This window comes from Protopterus annectens, chromosome 9.part0 (genome assembly GCF_019279795.1).
Source record: "Protopterus annectens isolate FY-2018-M chromosome 9.part0, PAN1.0, whole genome shotgun sequence".
Classification (NCBI taxonomy): Eukaryota; Metazoa; Chordata; order Ceratodontiformes; family Protopteridae; genus Protopterus; species Protopterus annectens.
In genome coordinates, this window is record NC_056743.1 from 1,269,959,306 (window position 1) to 1,269,972,375 (window position 13,070).

A 13,070-nucleotide genomic window follows, 5' to 3' on the forward strand; every position below is an offset into this window, starting at 1 on the left:
TGCAACAGTATAGGCCTTACATACCGCATGATGCACAGACAGTGAGTGACTGTTCAGGGCTATCTGCTTGAAAGAGGCTGTAATCCCCTACCAGAGAAGCACACCCACTCCTATCATATCCACCACAATCAGAGTCAAAGGCAGGGGCTAGTGGTGGCAGACACACTTGCTGGTTACTGACATTATGAAGCTTTATAAGAAGATGCTTTAGCAATGATACTACAGTTAATATAGTAGAAGTCAGTAGGCGATATGCAAACTAATCCTGCTGTGCCAAAAGCATCCGGTACCTCCTGCAACAGCCACATAGCTGGCCTCTTGCTATGCCTAGGCTGAAAGACAAACAGGACAAAACAACTTTTAACACATGTATAGATGAAATACAGGCATAAGTGCAAAGCTACAGTCTCGCATATACCTGTATGATAGTAGAATCCTGGAAGTGTGCCTCCCAACAACACAACTAAGCCAAACCCTCACATGTGGTACAAGATATCAAAAGCCTGACATGGCGCCCAAACCTCACACATGAACACTCATGCATTGCCCCACAGCAGGCAGCAGCGCCATGACATAGACCAGCTGCAGGCACAACATAAATATCGTTCCCTACAGCAGCTGATCTGTTATCTCCTGATATTTGTCAGAAGAAATAGCAGTTATTTATTTTATTTTTATTATTTAACATGTCTTTACCGGGAAAGTCCAACTTGGAACAAAGCCAATTTTCAGCAGAGGCCCAGGGAGAAACATTCCAGATACATTTCTTTGTGACGTGGGAGGAAACGGGAGCACCCAGAGGAAACCCCCACGAATGCAGGGAGGACATGCAGACTCTGCACAGAAGGCATTCCAGCCAAATATTGAACCAGAGAACCTCTTGCTGTGAGGCGACAATGCTACCACTGCACCACTGCGCTGTTTCTTTATCAGTTACATTACTCTGAATGGCTGAAAAAGATATTAAAATTACATTTTAAAAAACAGTATCAGTGCCATATGCTTTCTATACTATTCAAGGCATTCCTGCCTAACCTCTGCTTCACACTGCCGAAGATCTTAAGGGTAGTAGTGTCACAGCTCAAAATACCAGTGCTTGCATTGCTCTCCAGTCCTGATGAAGCAATTAGCTTCACTCAAAAGCTTGGCCAGGTCGACCTTTTGAAATTATCACATATAGTTTTCCAGCAGCTATGTTTTGAACTGGCTGTATTGGAGAGAGTACAATTTTGCTGTCTTTAGCACATCAGGCAATTAGGCATTTGTGGTCTGTGAATATTAGCACTGGCAGACATCACCACAAATAATCATGCAAAATAAAAAATTGTAGCATCGCATTCATGATGCACAATATTTGTTTGTAAAGATTTTATATAAGTATTTTATTTACATTAGTAGGCACCATACCTCTCATCTGCACAGATTTTCGCAGAATGTGTAGATTTGTGCCTCATATTTTTGGTCTGTTTTTCATAGAATTGTGGTTTTCTGGCAAATTAGTGGCAAGTCATTAAAGACTGAAGTTAGAAAATAATGACACACATTGGAGTTTTATACTTCATACCCTTCAGAAAATGCATGCTACAGCAAAGCCTGTTATTCAATCAACTTTCTAAGTCTGCAATAGCAATATTTAAAAAATGTCCCCATTTTTGGGCATTTGTCCCACTTTTATTTATGGCTTTGTCCAGATTTCTTCCTTTAAGAGGTTGAGAGGTATGGCAGGTACAAAGAAACTTTTTGTTGTTGTTTTTTCATCTCATTCTTCCTGTAAATATTACCTGTGTGAATAGTTTTGTTTTTTTTTCTGTACAGTTATTTGCGTTTGAACCAGGATATGGCTGAAGAGGGCTTTTGAATCAGTCAACATCCCAGTTAACAAACTAAACTAATATAAAATGTGATTTCTGAACTGTGAGCAGTGCAGCCTTATTCCACTACAAAGCAAAGTGCATGAACACATTAGGAAATACTCTCAAGCCCTCAGGCATGGGATGTTGGCTACACATCCTGTTAACAGTGCACTTTACTGATGTGTAGTTTTTCACAGACAGAATTAGAACATTACGTTAAGTCACTCAAATTGCTATATATTTGTGGCTTAACTGGATGTGCTGCCATTTTAAATGGTAAACTGTGCACCATAAAAAAATAATACAGTTCAGCAGCAGTACAGCAGTTGTAAGCAAGCTTTGGACAGCACAGTAACAGGGTATAGAGAAGACCCAATGTTCTGTAGTGATGGGATAAGATGTATTTCTCGTCTGTTGTGGAACAGGGTATTGGTACATAGACTAATCTGCACTATGATTATCTTTAACCTGTACCTGCATATAACCCATATGTAACATATGTAGCTGTGTAAAGGCAGCCCATTATCAGGACTATCTATCTCTAAAAACCACCCTGCATCTTGTAACTAGATGTGCTATGCATATATGCTTTGAGGACTCCTGTAGTGAATTTTCCAATATGCAACTGCAACATCATAGACTATCATACTAGGTTATCTGCCCTAGGGCATTTATCCCTACATATGTTGTCTGTGAAGCCTGTCTTTCACCATTTTATCCCTGAGAACCTTTGTATGGTAACTACCACAGCTAGTATACTGTGCCTCTGTCCAACAGTGACACAGAAGTGATTCTGGGGTATCAATGAAGTACTTCCCATCCATTCAGAATAGCCTCTTGAAGAGAGTCAGTGGGACTCTGCCTAACCTGGACAAACCTGGGATTTTGTTGCAGAGTGAACAATGCACTGTTTGTAATTGGTAGCCTGTCTCCAGCATGTCCTAGCCTTCAACTATGTTTGTGATTTCCACTGAGGTTCATGTCCTCAAGATGGGACAGACATCAGAGTTCGTACAACTTCAGCCATGATAATAATGGCTTCCTCCTGCATGCAGCCATGACCCATGAGGACCACCTGTTGGGGTAAAGGGTGCTCACTGACTGCTGCAGGACCACATTAACTGGGCAGCATATGGCATCTGAGCCCTTTGATCCTCTTGGTGAGGTACTTTTGGGGTCTTTCCAGTTGCTGCAGGTGTCTGGTAAGGTACATCCCAAAAAGGGAATGTACACAATTATGGGCCTGATGAGGGATGTGTAAAGAGGCACGATGACCTCCCCTGATCTAGATGTGAATCCTTCATGATTAGGTGGGCTATATAAAATGTTTTTCTAACCACTTTGGCCACGTGGTTGTCAAATGAGAGATTGCTATCAACTTGGGTCCCCAGGTCCCTAATTACTTCTTCTGTACTTAATGGATTACCACCTATGTGGTAATTTGTGGGCACTTTGTTTTTGCCAAAGGGATGACTATACACTTTTGGCATTTAGCTTGAGGCCATGGCTCTGGCACCAGTTGTCTGTTTCTATGAGGCCCTTTTGGAGGATGCTTGTGTCGGCTGGAGAGTCGATTATGGCGCCCAGTTTGCAGTCATCTGCGAATGTGGTCAGCCACAGTCCTTCCATGTTGGCCTGTACCTCCGAGAAATATATACCGAACAAGAGAGGTCCCAGGACTGAGCCTTGTGGGACACCACTTGTAACTGGTTTGGAGTCTGACATGGCTCCAGCAATTCTAACCATGTGGGTTCTGTCCTTGAGCCAGTTTGCAATCCATCTAGTGACATATTTAAGCTGGTGAGCTTATCTATAATGCCCAAGTGGGGTATTGTATCGAAGGCTTTTGCGAGGTCCGGGTAGGCTGTGTGGACCACCTTCCCCTCGTCAATGGCCTTGGTGACTGTTTCAAAGAAATCAACCAAGTTGAAGAGGCAGGATCTGCCCTTAACAAAGCCGAACTGGGTAGGATCCAGTGTCTGTAGGTCCCCAATATCTTTATTTATGAGGGCATGATGATCCTTTCCATAGCTTTGCAGACCAAGCTAGTCAGGCTTATGGGGCGATAGTTTCCAGGTTCCGTTGAGGCACCACCTTTATGGAGAGGGACCAGTGTTGCTGTACGCCACTCTTTGGGCACATATCCTGTAGTAAGGCTGAGACTGAACAGTAGTTTTATGTTTGGGTTTAGCTCTTCTTGGAGTTCATGTAGGAGGCAGCCCGGGACACCGTCTGGTCTCATTGATGCTGTGTTTTTTGCTTTGGAGAGGGCGGCTCTTACCTGAGCATCTGAGATGTCAGGGGGGCAGCACTCTGCTGGGATAGATATTTGCCCTTTGGTGGGGAGAAGTTTGCGCTGAACCTGTCAGCTAGGATGTTGGCAATGTCTGTGGGTTCAGTGTATTTTTTTTTAATTTTGGACTAATTCTGAGCATATCTGGGAATTACCACCCAGGTTCCTAACATAACTAAAGAAAGCCTTGTGATTATCCTTAGTGTCCTGTGCAATTTTTCTCTCAAAGCTGGCCTTAGACAATTTTATGAGTGCCCGTAGTTTTTTGCTAATACTGATCAGTGATGCCTTCCCTTTTTGGATTTTGCTCTATCATTTAGTAGCTTCCTCCTTCTATTGTATAGTTTGTTTATGGCTGGGGTCCACCAGACAGGACGTCTGCCTTTGGAGGATTGGGTCTTGGTTTTATTTGGGATCGCATGATCCATGCATTCCTGAAGGTGTTCATAGAATGCGTTTATAAAGGATTCTGCAGTCTGGTCCGGATTTTCCACATGCCCGGGTGCTTTGAAGGATTCGACCTCAGTTTTGAGGAGTGTGAAATTTGCTTTAGAGAAGTTTTTCACTGTGGTTTTCTGGGCAGGGGGTGGGGTCGGGATGTGAATATCCAGTGAGATTAGTTTATGGTCTGATCTTACCAGTGAGGGATACACTTCTGGTCTGGAGCATAGAGTCCCCATGTTGGTGATGATCAGGTCCAGTATGTTTTCCCCTCTTGTGGGAGTGGTAACAAGTTGTTCCATAGCATTTGAGTTTATAAATTCTAGGAACCTTTGGGCTAGGGTGTTGGAGCTAGAGTAATGCTCCCAGTCTATGTTTGGGTAGTTGAAGTCGCCCAATATAATGGTGTTTGGAGAGACCTTCATATTTTCCAGTGTTCTCAGAAAGGCCGAGTGGGGTTCCAGGGTTTGGGAGGGTGGTCTGTAGCAGGCTATAAACTGGAAGGCAGTTTTACCCTCTGTTAGTTGCACATGGATAGTCTCTGATGCTTCGTGCTTTGCCACCAACCTGGAGGTGTGGGTATCTTTGATGAATATCGATACTCCCCCGCCTTATGTGGTTCGGTCCAAGTTTTGGGGCCGAAAAGCATGGTATGAGGTATAACCTGGTAGTGCTGGGGTGCTCTCGAGCCCTGAACCAGGTTTCTGTTACTGCACAGATATCAATGTTCTCCATGCTAAGGAGAGTTTCGAGTGCATGCATCTTGAGGTTTAGACTTCTGGCATTGAGTAGCATTACTCTTAGTTTCTTATCCCTTGTGATACCTATGGAGGTGGGTTTGTCTTTTGAGCCTTGCCTAAAAAAGGCACTATGGGGGTAGCAAGAGCCTTTGCCAATATCCGAAAGCCCAGGGGTGACAGGTGCAAGCCATCCCTAGTGAAGCATCGTGGCTTGTCGAGCATATCATCCCAAGCTGACAGGCATTGGATCCCCTTTGAATGACACCAGTACTTAAGCCAATTGTTGAAATTGATCATCTTGTCTTCATATTGTGGCATCATTCTTGGCGAGGATATCATGGCTGAAGTTGTACGAACTCTGATGTCTGTCCCATCTTGAGGACATGATGACATCTGTGGAAATTCATCATAGACTATCATACCACTGTCATGTGTGACCCCCTAGGTGATCCCTACATATGTTGTCTGTGAAGCCTGTCTTTCACCAGTATATCCCTGAGAACCTTTGTATGGCAACTACCACAGCTGTATATATGCAGCTATCCATCTCTAACACGATTCTGGGGTATCAATGAAGTACTTCACCATCCACAGAATAGCCTTTCAGTGGGACTACTGTGTTCCTATCCCTGTACAAACCTGTAGTGTTGAAGATACATAGAACGATGCACTGTTTGTAATTGGTAGCCTGTCTCCAACAGTCACTAGCCTTCAACTATGTGTGTGTATTTCCACAGATGTCATCATGTCCTCAAGATGGGACAGACATCAGAGTTCGTACAACTTCAGCCATGATAATAATGACTTCCTCCTGCATGCAGCCATGACCCATGAGGACCACCTGTTGGGGTAAAGGGGGTGCTCACCTACTGCTACAGGACCACATCTTGGAGACATTGGTCCAAAATCTCAGTGTAGTTGGTGGGTGGAATTGTACAACACAGTAGTGTCAGAAGCATGTCACTGACATAATCAGAGGTGCATAAAAGAAGGTGCTAAGCAAGTCAGCTCAATGGCATACAGGTAGGCAACTGTAGAAGGACCATCCTCTACTGCAAGCCTAACTGACAAGGAGGAATACTTAATGCCACTACACAGAAATGATGAAAGCACAGGAATCTTACCATGGAGGAGCAGACTCAGGGTCTGAAAGTGGATAACCCTCATATGTCTCAGAGGGTGATGCTGTTAAATAATCATTGTGGAAATGTATCCAGCAGCCATGCATATACAGGATGTAGGCAGGCCACTATATAGATCAGCCACAGATACATCAGGTGTGTAGGCACACAGGAAAAGCAGTGAATGTACGTCTCTGCTATACGTCTGCATATTATGTACCATTGTTTGCATGTACAAAACAGGGCTTTACATATAGCATGCATACTGAGAGTCACTCTATTCTCACTTGTATTATATATTCACAGTATTCACAGGCTGAACCACAGCTAAAGTGACATCTGAATAGGCTGGGTTAAGGCAACAGGCTGATGTTAGCACAGGAGGCGCTGATGATGATGTCAAAACACAGACTGAGACACAGGCATTGTTTTTATCCCACCTGAGAGGTCCATCACCCACCCTACACCTGAACTACAAGGTTTACAGTATAAGTCCCCAATGGGGGGAGGGGATTCCTGTATGACTGAGAGCTAGAGCACTGCTCCTCCTATGGCAGCAGCAGCAGAGAAGTGTGCTACATCCTATCTGGATATACCCACCAAACAGCAGCCTAATGGGGGTCTTCAGTGCAATCTGATGCCACAGGTAGCCCCTGCTATCAGGGTGGTGCTAAGCACCAGCAGATTTGCAGGGTATCCCCTGGGCATCCATGCCAAGATGAAGATGATCGGTGTGGTAAGTGTCTTCCATGAGTAAGTCACCCAGTACTAGCAGCACCTTGGTGAAGCTGTGGAGTCCAGAGATAATAAACAGCTATGTCTCATGACAGCTATGGCAATACACATCACTGCCATATCCATCTCTGTGCAGAGGATAGCAACTGCCATCATCACTGCCATATCAAGCATTGTAGTCTGTGGTCAATTGTAGGTACATATATATGGTAGTCAGGGTACAAAGTCTCCTCCTGCAGATCTGAGAGTACCTCACTCCACCACCCTACACCTTCGGAAAAGATGTCTGCCAGTCTCCAAGAGCAAGGCATCTCACTGTTAGACTTCTTACTGTTCCCCTTACCACAGTAGGACAACATATTTGTCATAAGGGTCTTCTATTCCTGCCACATCAAGTGCAGTGCTCCCAGATCACAGTCATGTAGTGGCACCCTCTTTCAGTCATGGTTGTGTAGTGCTATCCTCTTCATGTCACCAAAGAACACAGATTATGAAACAGGGTACCTCTTGCAACAAGACCCCATCTCTACCACCTGTGACATATGTACATTGACACCTATGCAAGTGAAGCACTCCACCTTCCTTCCTTCCTGTGTTGTGTATGTGGAGATGTCTGATACACAGTACAAGTCAACCATGCACTGCCCAGCACAGCCTTTAACTAACATGGCATGCCTCAAGCTTGTTCTATGTGACACCACATTATTACTATGTGTTTGCCGTTGGCCCATAGAGCTAGACCAGACACTGCCACTTCACCTGCACTGCTGGGTACTGTGCCAGTTGCTGTCTGGAGGGGTGTGGTGCTGCAAAGTAACTGCCAGTTTGTCTCACTGTTTTTGCTGGATGATGTTGGAGAGTGGGTCCAGAGATTCTCAGGGTGCACAGTTGGTCGGCATGCTTCCTAGTAATCATATCATACAACATTCAACTTGCTATTTTCATCTTTGCAGTCTGTGGAAGTGGCATCCTACAGTAGTCACCAGATGTACCTTAGCTGCAGAACAAGGCATTCAACAGGTCAAACACATGCTCTGCAATGTTTCTAATTTGCACATGGGTGATGTTCTATTGCAGTTCAGCTATGCTTTGTCAGTTTCATGTAAGTGTCATCAACCTGTACTCCACTGGGTATTCAACGTCACCTGATGCACTGTGGGAGCATATGGTTGGATGAGACATTGGTTACGGCGTAGAGTAATACCCCCAACAAAGTTTGTGCTGGTTTGGGAGTTTTTATAGGTTTTTTGACAGGTGATGAGGTTGTGGGTGTCATTGATGACTAGTCTGTCAATATACATCCATGTGTATGCCATATGTAGGTTACTTTTTTTTTAATTCTATCGTTAATTTCAGTTTTTTTGCATCCTTTTGCAATACTACACTATTAAGACAAGGACAGTTTGCTTGCTGGCATAATGAGCACTGTAAAGAAGTAGCTTGGGAACTGTTTGTCTTCTGTCTCTCTTCTTTTTAAAGGGGTCATTAGACATGTAGATAACTGTGAATCTTGGTACTCCAGACTTGAGATGTTTAGTTTCTCCTGAATTCTTGATTATTGGCTTCTAATATTGTATTAAATTATTTTCCATTTTAGACTTTTTTTCAGGATGTTTCTGGCTGATGTTGATGACAAAAGTATTGTCTATTGCTGCTCTGCTCTGATCACTCTACATCTGGGGAAGAAAATTAAAGTAGTGCTACTATATCATCATTGTTTTATTATTTTTTCATGCTTTCTGTAGTAAATTCTGCCTCCAGAGATCTTTTGTTGCTGTTTTACAGGGACTGGAAAGTGATGTTTTAATGTATGCAATAGAGGGCATTGTGTTTTATACAGAATGATAAAAGTGATGCTTTAAAACCTTGCGTGGAGTGATAAATTTGTATCTTGCACCCCCACGGTAACTTTTTTAAAAACACACATTGATCCTTCTTGACCTTCCAAACAGTCGATCAACAGTAAGAGTGTACTGCATGTTATTAGCATTGACTCATTTTTTTATAGTCCAACATTCACGATATTATTGTGCTGTTCCTTATTTTAAATGACTTGGGAGTGTTTTGCACTCCCAGCTGTGATCATTTAATGTGTTATTATTTCTACAACTGCTGTTTTATCCTAATTTTTATTTCTGTTTTAATACTGTAATACTGCAGTTAAATTAAAAGGCATTGTGGGTGTGTTTCTTTGACACTGTAGAAGCCCTTGTAGGTGGGTTAACTGGGCTGTGGGTGGGGTTTGCTACAGTGCATCTTGAGGCATGTATACACAGATTGTTTGACTCTGCATATGTCTGATTAGTACAGTGCTTGCACTTACAAATGAGGTGGTCCTGTGGAATTATGCTAAGAAAGAAGTGGCAGTATCGATGCCATGTATGCTAAATGTGTGAATCACTGGCATTACAAGGGTGCTGTGCACACAGATTGGTTATCAACTTCTGTGTGTTGCACACTGCATGGTAGTTGATAGTATGTTAACCCTTCCTATTAATATAACGCAGTTCACAGACACTAGCTTTGGCCTTTATTGCCAATGTGTACAATCTTTATCATCCAGGACTTTGGAAAATTGTGGGACATCATAGCAACCTATTATGGCAATGGCCCTCCCTCCTGGTGTGTTGGAGAAGCAGATATGTTTAGCCACATGTGAAAGTAGAGTACTGAGGTGCATACTGTGCAGTCTACATACTGTGCATCTGCATACTGTGCATCATCTGCAAATTGTGCATTCTGCATACTGTGCACCATCTGCATACTGTGCATCACCTGCATATTGGGCATCACCTGCATACTGTGCATCTGCATACTGTATATCTGCATACTATTCATCTGCATACTGTGCATCACCTGCAGACTGTGCATCTGCATACTGTACATCATCTGCATACTGTGCATCTGCATACTGTATATCTGCATACTGTGCATTGGCATACTGTGCATCACCTGCATACTGTGCATCATCTACATACTGTGCATCTGCATACTGTATATCTGCATACTGTGCATCACCTGCATACTCTGCATCATCTGCATACTGTGCATCTACATACTGCATCTCTGCATACTGTGCATCTGCATACTGTGCATCACCTACATACTGTGCATCACCTGCATACTGTGCATCACCTGCATACTCTGCATTATCTGCATACTGTGCATTCTGCATACTGTGCATCACCTGCATACTGTGCATCATCTGCATACTGTGCATCACCTGCATACTGTGCATTGCCTGCATATTGTGCATCATGTGCATACTGTGCATCACCTGTATACTGTGCATCATCTGCATACTGTATATCTGCAGTGAGTAAATGCTACATATACCTTAGCATAAACTTGTATAGGAAGTCCATGTATTCCTCACTATCCTGTTTGTAGGCAATATATGTCAGTTAATGCCCATATAATATCATTATTCACTCAAAAGCATTCTGTCAGATGCTGGGCAGTCAGCGGGTGGTAGGTAATATGATTCCAATACCATTTGTATTCCACTGTGTCATACCACTGAGTGAGAGCTAGTGATATTGATAGATGATAAGTGCACCTGCATTTAACACTTTTGCTGCCCCTACCATCTTTACTTTTGCAACTCCACAGTTTCCTGCATGCTTTTCATTCTTATAGTGAAGTGCAACTTATGGCCATTTGACTATGCGTATTCCTGCAGTGTTTCCTCACTGCTCAGTAGAGCCTATGGTTGCTATGAATTACAGTTTGGTTGTGTGTGTATGGACATTTCCCATGCAACCACAGGCTGAATGCTTTGCAACTTTACTATGAATACAGGTCAATGGGTATATAAACTTGAGTGGCCAATCATCATCCATATGTCTGAATATTAATGAACTACCCTGTGTGACTTGGTTTTACACAGATCGCCAGAATGTTTTTATGTTTTAATCATAACCTTTAACTTTCTTCTCTTTTTATTAATTCCAGGTTTTATTATTAGTCTTGTTTTAACTTTTGAATATTTGCATTTTATAAGTCTACCCTTAATTTAGATTATTTACATTAAAAAGTTTGAAATATTCTGTACCTCTTTACTGTCAGGAACTTACTGTTGATGGGATTCGCTGATGTCTATCACTACTAGCATGCTTTTTATATATATATATATATATATATATATATATATATATATATATATATATATATATATATATAATCTTGAAACCTCATTCGTTAGAGTATTCATTATGGAAGGCTGAAAACCTTTGCTGTGTTCAAGTTATAGTCAGACTATCAGCCATCCTCTATTTGCTAGTAACAATTCAAATACTGTAAAATACTGACTAAACTACTAGTAACATTCTCCCTTACATATTTATTGCTGGCAACTTTTTTGTCTTCAGTTGTGTACTGCCCTACATTTTGGTTGAAAATATGGTGTAACTTCTGCTGCTACCGCTGCTAACAGTTCATTCATGTTGTGAATGCATTAACATTCTTTGTTGCTCTCTGCACTGTCAGAGATCATGCCAAAAGCGGACTATGCTATTAACCAAATTCTCTTCCCCATACTGCTATTAACAAGAACAGTGCTCTGTACTAATGGTAGTTAACATTTCTGCCTTCTGTAGTATGAGACACAGATAGTGCTAGCATTATCCAGAGTTGTTATAAAGTGCTAGCTATTCACATTCCTCCTTCTAACACTCATTCTCATTTGCAGGAGTGTCCAAGTGGGCTGGTGGATGAGGAAACATTCAAATTAATTTATGCGCAGTTTTTCCCACAAGGAGGTAAGAAGCTGTATTTATACTGAATTATTCATTTTTATCAACTTTTCATACACCTAAATTCCAGTATTCTTATGTTTTGTTACTATATTTGGTTCTAGGTAGCAGTTGATAGAGCTGTACAAGACTTTTAAAGAAGCCCAAACTTTTCTCATTGTCACTCCAGACATAGATGACATTACAGTGTTACGTGAAAAATAGCATCTCAAGACTAGAACACAGTGAATAAAATGTTATTAGTTACTAGAAACAGGAAATTACTTGTTATGCTGCAAGAGTATATGGACCATCCATAACAATGAGAAAAGCTAGCTAGATGCACAGGTGAAACCTGTTTCTACTTAAAGCAGATATACATTGCGGGCAAGTGTAAGAATTGTGTGTGGGTGCATTCCAAAGCACAGTGGCTATGAGTCCTGTTACAGTGCCTGGGGTCTGGCAGATGCCAGGCCCTGAGAACCTGTGTGATACATTTTATGGCTTAGTTTTGAAAGAATATGAATTCATTAACATAACCGTATTTTACATTTATCCAGAAAATGCATGTATGAGCTGAAAAACAATGAGTTACAAGTAAGAATCCAAAGGAATACCCAAGGGTGTACAAGTATTTTTTTACCATTCACAAAAATGCCAGAATAAAATTCTGATGTTCAACAAAGACCTTAAAAGACACTTCAAGTATATTTTTACTTGAGTTAATAATGCTTCCACTAAAATAGTTCACTGAAAATAAAATTGCCAAAGATTCCAAAGCCAACCACAAAGATTCCAAAGCCAACCACAAGGCGTTCTATAACTATGTCAAGAATCTAAATGGCAATGCTCATATCTGCTCTGAGCTACAACATAATGGCATTAAATATACTGATCACAAGGATATTGCCAATATCCTGGCAGATCGATTCAGTGCCAATTTCATCCCCCTCTCACCCCCTAAATGGTCCATCTCAATACCGGAAGATTGCCAAATTCCGGTAATAACGGCCACACGGGTAAAACACGCACTCTCCAAAGCTAAGAATACAGCATCCATGGGGCCAGATGACATCCTGGACTGTGTACTACATGATCTACAAAATGAGCTGGCACCTCACCTAAGTGTCATGTTTAATCATACCCTCACCTCA

At 42.1% G+C, this 13,070-nt stretch overlaps 1 protein-coding gene across 1 annotated transcript in view; it reads left to right on the plus strand.

The window, feature by feature from the left end:
* Positions 1–13,070, plus strand: part of KCNIP3 (potassium voltage-gated channel interacting protein 3) — a 1,359,129-nt gene that overhangs the window by 1,100,749 nt on the left and 245,310 nt on the right. Inside the window, exon 3 of the mRNA XM_044084193.1 lies at positions 11,874–11,943. Within this exon, the coding sequence (XP_043940128.1) occupies positions 11,874–11,943 (70 nt within the window). The remainder of the gene's footprint in view (positions 1–11,873; positions 11,944–13,070) is intronic.